The sequence below is a fragment of the Penaeus vannamei genome, unplaced genomic scaffold (genome assembly GCF_042767895.1).
Source record: "Penaeus vannamei isolate JL-2024 unplaced genomic scaffold, ASM4276789v1 unanchor5386, whole genome shotgun sequence".
NCBI lineage: Eukaryota > Metazoa > Arthropoda > Malacostraca > Decapoda > Penaeidae > Penaeus > Penaeus vannamei.
The window spans coordinates 52,501-57,921 of record NW_027218364.1 but is presented as its reverse complement, the minus strand read 5'-3'; the positions used below and the strand labels follow the sequence as shown (position 1 = coordinate 57,921).

Below are 5,421 nucleotides of genomic sequence, written 5' to 3'. Positions count from 1 at the left end.
TCTTTTTTCTTTTTTTCTCTCTTTTTTTTCCCTCTTTTTTTCTTTTTTTTCCCTTTTCTCTCCTCTCTCTCTCTCTTTTTTTCCCCCTTTTTCTTTCTCTCTCTTCTTTCTCTCTTTTCTTTTCTTTTTCTCTCTCCTTTTTTTTTCTTTCTCTCTTTTTTTCTCCCTCTCTCTTTTTTTTTTTTTTTTTTTTTTCTATATTTCTTTATTTTTTTTTTTTTTTTTCTTTTTTTTTTTTTTTTTTTTTTTTTTTTTTTTTTTTTTTTTTTTTTTTTTTTTTTTTTCTCTCTTTCTCTCTCGCTTTCTCTCTTATTCCTCTGTCTCCCTCCCTCCCTCTGTCACCTCTTCTCTATTTTTCTTTTCTTTTACCATTCAATCATTCATTTATTTGTTAATTCCTCATTATTTATTACCCTTTTTCTCCACAGAGCGAAGTTGTGTTCGGTTCGTGCTCAGGGGGGAGGCGGCGGAGGTGAGCCCCCCGTAACAGCCCTGGGGTCTTCCACAGAGTCCATCGCCTCCCTCTTTCCCTTCAGCGAAGACGAGATAGAAGAGGAAGAGGAAGAGGAAGAGGAGATAATGATGGAAGAGGGAGAGGAGGAGATGGAGGGCAGAGGAGAGGAAGATGAGGAGGAGGAGGAGGAGGAGGAAGAAAAGGAAGGAGGAGGAGGAGGAGGAAGTGGTGGTGGTGGAGGAGGAGGAGGAGGGGGAGAAGGAGGAGGAGGAGGAGGAGAAGGAGGAAAGGGAGCAGGAATTCAATAACAGGGAAAGGGAGGAAGATGAGGGGAAGTTCCGTCGCCATTTCATCTCCACGTCGACCCCACTGAGGAAGGGAGGTGAGGAGGGAGTGGGGGGAGAGGGCACGCCGGGGGGAGGGGTCTTTCGCGTCCCCCCCCTCCTCCCTCCTTCGCGTAGGAGACCCCTTGGGAAAGGAGTGAGAGAGAAGGGAGGAGCAGGAGGGAGGAGAGAAGAGGATGGGAGGAGAAGAGTAGAAGAGAGAAAGGGAGAGAGAGGAGTTGGAACGGGAGAAGAGGGGAGACCGAGAGAAGGAGAGGAAAGGAAAGGAGGACGACCGAGAGAGGAATCCCCTGGCAGCCGTCCGTACTGGGCAGACGCTTCCCTCTCGCCTGGCCTGGGCCTCATCAGCGACGCCTTCTCCAACACCTTTCCCAACAGTGCGTCCTTCTCGAGCACCGTCCCCTTCTCCCTCAATGCCACATTTCCCAGTAACACCAGTTTCTCCAACACTTTCCCCTCCAACAGCTTCTCATCAGCCAGCGAGCGCCTCCCGGCCAAGGAGGAGGTGAGTGCGCGGCTGAGGGAGCTCGCCCTAACCTCTGAGAGTGGCTCGTGCTCGGTGCTGGAGGTGATCGAGCCCTCAAGCGATGAGAGCGCCGAGGATGACCCCCCAGTAGGTATTGGGGAGGATGACCCTGGAGGGGGTCGAGGGGAAAGAGGAGGTTGTGGGGTGGCTGTAGCTCCCTCGTCCTCCTGCCAGGCCCCTGTCACAAGTCCCACATCGTCATCATCTAGAGAAGGGGAAGCAAAGGAAGCGGACTTAGGTGGGGGAGGTGCCCCAGCCCTTCCTCCTCCTCCTGCATCACCGTCCTCCTCTTTGCAGGCGCCTCGTCCTGCTGCTGCATCTGCTGGTCCTCCTCATCCCACTGCTCCTGCACCGCGGCATTCCCATCCACCTCCAATGCCCCCCCCTCGAGGTGCTGCTGCCCCTTCTTCCTCCTCATCCTCCTCTTCCTCCTCCTCACATCCTCCTCCTCTCCCTTCGTCTGCTGTTGATGGCAAACACTTTTTAATCTCTGAGGCACTCGGAATTCCTATCTCCGCTGCGCGCAGTGTCTCTCGCAATACCACGCAGCGGAGAGACTTCCTCCTCCAACAGAATTCCCAGCACAACCTCCCTCATCCTCATCCGCCGTCTTTCTCCTCCTCTTGCCCCAATGTCTCTGCCTCTTCCGTCGTCGTTGCTGCTTCTGCTGCTTCCTCATCGCCTTCCTCCTCCTCCCATTCCTCAGCCGCTGACACGCCCCCTCTCCCCCTTCCCCTTCCTCCTGCCACCACGGCTTCCACCACCTTCCCGACCTCTACCACCTCTTCCACCACGGCTTCCACCACAGCCACCACTGCCTCCTCATCCTCTTCGTCCTTAAAGCGTAGAGGGTTCCTGCACAAGTTCTCACTGCGACCGCCTTGGCCATCCAGGAAGAACAAGGCCAAGCAGGGCACGAGCACCCCCAGCAAGGCAGCAGAACCCAGCAGCATCAAGCAGGGAGCAAGCGGCCCAAAGCAGACGCCAGAGCTGACCACGAGGGACTTTGAAGAGACATACGGGAAGTTTAGGGAGGAGCGCGAGGAGCAAGAGGAGGAAGAGGGCCACCAGGAGGAGCAGCAGGAGGCAGAAGAGGAGGAGGAGGAGGAAGAGCGACCAGAAGGAGGAGGAGGAGCAAGACGTGGGATGAGAACGGGCATGGGAGTCCTTCTGGGAGGTGTTGCGGGTGGAACGGGATCCCAAAGAGGACATAGAAGAGGAGGAGGATTCTATTCAGGAGTTGATGCGTCAGCCACGACTTCAGACTCCAATTCCTCGGAGGAATCGTCTGTCGGAAGGCCTTCTGCCTCATCCAAGATAGCACCACTGTTGCCGTCCTCCTCATCATCTTCCTCTTCTTCCTTCTCCTATTCCTCCCCGCCCCCTGTCTCCTGTGCAGCAGGTCCCCTGTCCACTGCTGAATCCACCCCCTCTGCCCTCCCCGTTGCCTCCCCCCATGCCTCCTCTCCCTCATCGTCGTCGTCTTCTTCCTCCTCTTCCTCCTCACCCTCTGCACCTCCTCCCCCACCCTCCGACTTTCTTGAAGCCCCCTCAAAGCTCAGAGCTCGAGGTCAAGGGGCCCCTGATATCAGCCTTAGTCCCAAGACCCTCAAGGGCATCCCCACCTCCACTGCTGCATCCTCCTCCCCCTCCCATCCACCTCCCCCCCCCTCGCGGCGGACGGCTGAGGATTGTACTCCGGGGCCCGAAGGCGGGGGGGGAGGGGTGCTTCTCGAGGTCCTCGAGGACTTCCCCTTGCCTCCTGTGCCTGAAGGAGCAGTCCTCAAGGGAGGAGGAGAGGCACTTCTTGAAGGTGAAGGGAGCGATGAAGCCATGCTCGTCGGCCGACATTCCTCCAGGTCGTCTAAGTGGGACTCGAGACCCGACTTCTCATATACGTCCTCCTCCTCTTCCTCTTCCTCATCCTCGGGCTTCCCCTCATCCTCCTTCAAGAGTGAGTTTAGTCTCCACAAGGCTGGCATGAGCAGGGACATTGGAGCTGGAGGAGGAGGAGCAGCAGGGGGAGGAGCAGGAGCAGGCGGAGGGAATGTAGCGCCAGTAGCTGCATCAGGACCTCCTGTGGGCCTGACGCTAACTCAGGACCTTCTCCCAACGGCAGACTGCAGCCCCCTTGGAGCAGGTGGACGGATGTCCCCGGCGCCTAGTGAGGTCAGCAAGACCGAGTCTGCCCTCTCACCCCCCTCGCACGCCTCCGACGTCAGCAAGAGCGAGTCGGCACGGCAGCTAAGTGTCGGCAAGGGTAGCGTTGGAGGGGCCAGCAGCAAGGAAGGCTCCTCTGCAGCATCCTCCTCCTCCTTCGACTACTCCCTCACGCTCCTGCCTTCCCTCAGGAAACAACTCAGTGTCAAGACGGCAAACATCATTGACATTTCATGCGAGCAGAAGGGTGTTGCAGCCCTGAGGAAGGGCTCAGAGGAAGGGCTCACGGCTTCAGGTGCCAAGGTGAGTGGGGGGAAAGAGAGAGAGAGAGAGAGAGAGAGAGTGAGGGGGGGAAAGAGAGAGAGAAGAGAGAGAGATAGAGAGAGAACGAGGTGAGTGGCAGACGAGGGAGAGGGTAAGGGTGAAGGAGGGAGACAGGGAGAGAGAGAGAGAGAGAGAATAAAGAAAGACAAGAGAGAGAGAGAGAGAAAATGATGATATTGATAGCAATAATCTTAACTACATTCTGCCAGGGATACCATGTGTGTCCATGCCCTGTCCATCGAGTGTTTGTTTTAGTAATATCTTTTACACATAGATGGCTCCACAAATCCTCCATCACCAATGAGCCAGTGATGAGAACTACCTGAAGAGGTGGAGAAAGAGAAAGAGAGATAGAGGGAGGGAGAGAGAGAGAGAATGTCTTACCTTGATTTTCGATAATATTTTGTGCCATTTGATATTGGTTTTAGTAATGCAGTTTTGTTTCCGATATAAAAATACTATAATAATTATGTTGTTTATGATAAAAATAACAGCATCACTATTGATAGCATTCGTAAGAAGCGTTTTTCCCGCAAACTCAATGAAAGGTGAAATCACTTGAGGTCGTAAGGTCTTTTTAGTTGACTCCCTTTGCGGAATAATAAATAAAGTAATAAAGTAATGGAAATGATAATGTTGACAATGATGAAAATGAACCGTATTCATGTTGACAAATGTAGAAAGGTATGAATGAGAATGAAAATCTCCACAATACAAGAGATGTATTTGACCGGTTTTGAGTATATCTTCGTCAGAAATACATGTATTTCCGACGAAGATATATTCAAAACCAGTCAAATGCATCTCTTGTATTGTAGAGATTTTCATTCTCATTCATACTTTTATACAAATGATGATAATGATTTTATATTTTATTTTTATACAAATACAAATTTTATACAAATGATGATGATAAGATTGTTCATCCCATTCAGATGACGGAGGCAGCCGTGCGCGGAATCCACTCCCCGCCTTCGACCTCTACGTGTGAGAGGGGAGACCGGGAGAGGGGAGAGCGCGCCGAGAGAGACAAGAGCCACAGTGAGAGGGAGCGGGAGCGAGGCGAGCGAGGCGACAGAGCAAAGAGAGAGGAGAGGCCGTGGTATGAGATGTCGGACGAGGAGGACGAGGATATCCTCCTCCCCGATCGCCTCGTGAGCAAAGGAGGGACGAGGCTCTGCTGTTCTTCGTCGTCCTCGTCCTCGTCCTCGTCCTCATCCGATGCAGCTGCTTCCTCCTCGTCCACCTCCTCGTCGCCCTCGGCCAGCTCGGAGGACGAGGCGGAGGTTTGAGAGAAAGGAGGAAGAGGGAGTAAAAGAAGAAAGGGAGAAGAGGGGAAAAATGGAGAATTGGGGGGAAAGGAAATAGTATAAAGAAGCAGAGAAAGAGAGAGGATAAAAGAGAGAGAATAGAGAAAGAGAAGATTTGAGATTTTGAGGACAAAAGAAGAGAAGAGAAAAGTGAGAGAGAGAGAGAGGAGAAGAGAAGAAAAGAGAAAAGTGTGAGAGAGAGAGAGAGGGGAGAAGAGAAGAGAAGAGAAAAGGGAGAGAGAGAGAGGAGAAAGAAGAAAAAGAAAAGTAAGAGGAGAAGAGAAAAGTGAGAGAAAGGAGAAG

The 5,421-nt window shown here is 52.5% G+C and overlaps 1 protein-coding gene across 1 annotated transcript in view; it reads left to right on the top strand.

Annotated features, from left to right (window-relative positions):
- Positions 1–480: 480 nt before the first annotated feature.
- LOC113806143 (uncharacterized) overlaps positions 481–5,421 on the top strand; it is a 5,649-nt gene continuing 708 nt past the window's right edge. The window contains exons 1-2 of the mRNA XM_070120547.1: positions 481–3,787; positions 4,744–5,421. The exon at positions 4,744–5,421 is cut by the window's right edge and continues 708 nt beyond it. Of these exons, the coding sequence (XP_069976648.1) occupies positions 626–3,787; positions 4,744–5,100 (3,519 nt within the window). The 5' untranslated portion in view covers positions 481–625 and the 3' untranslated portion in view covers positions 5,101–5,421. The remainder of the gene's footprint in view (positions 3,788–4,743) is intronic.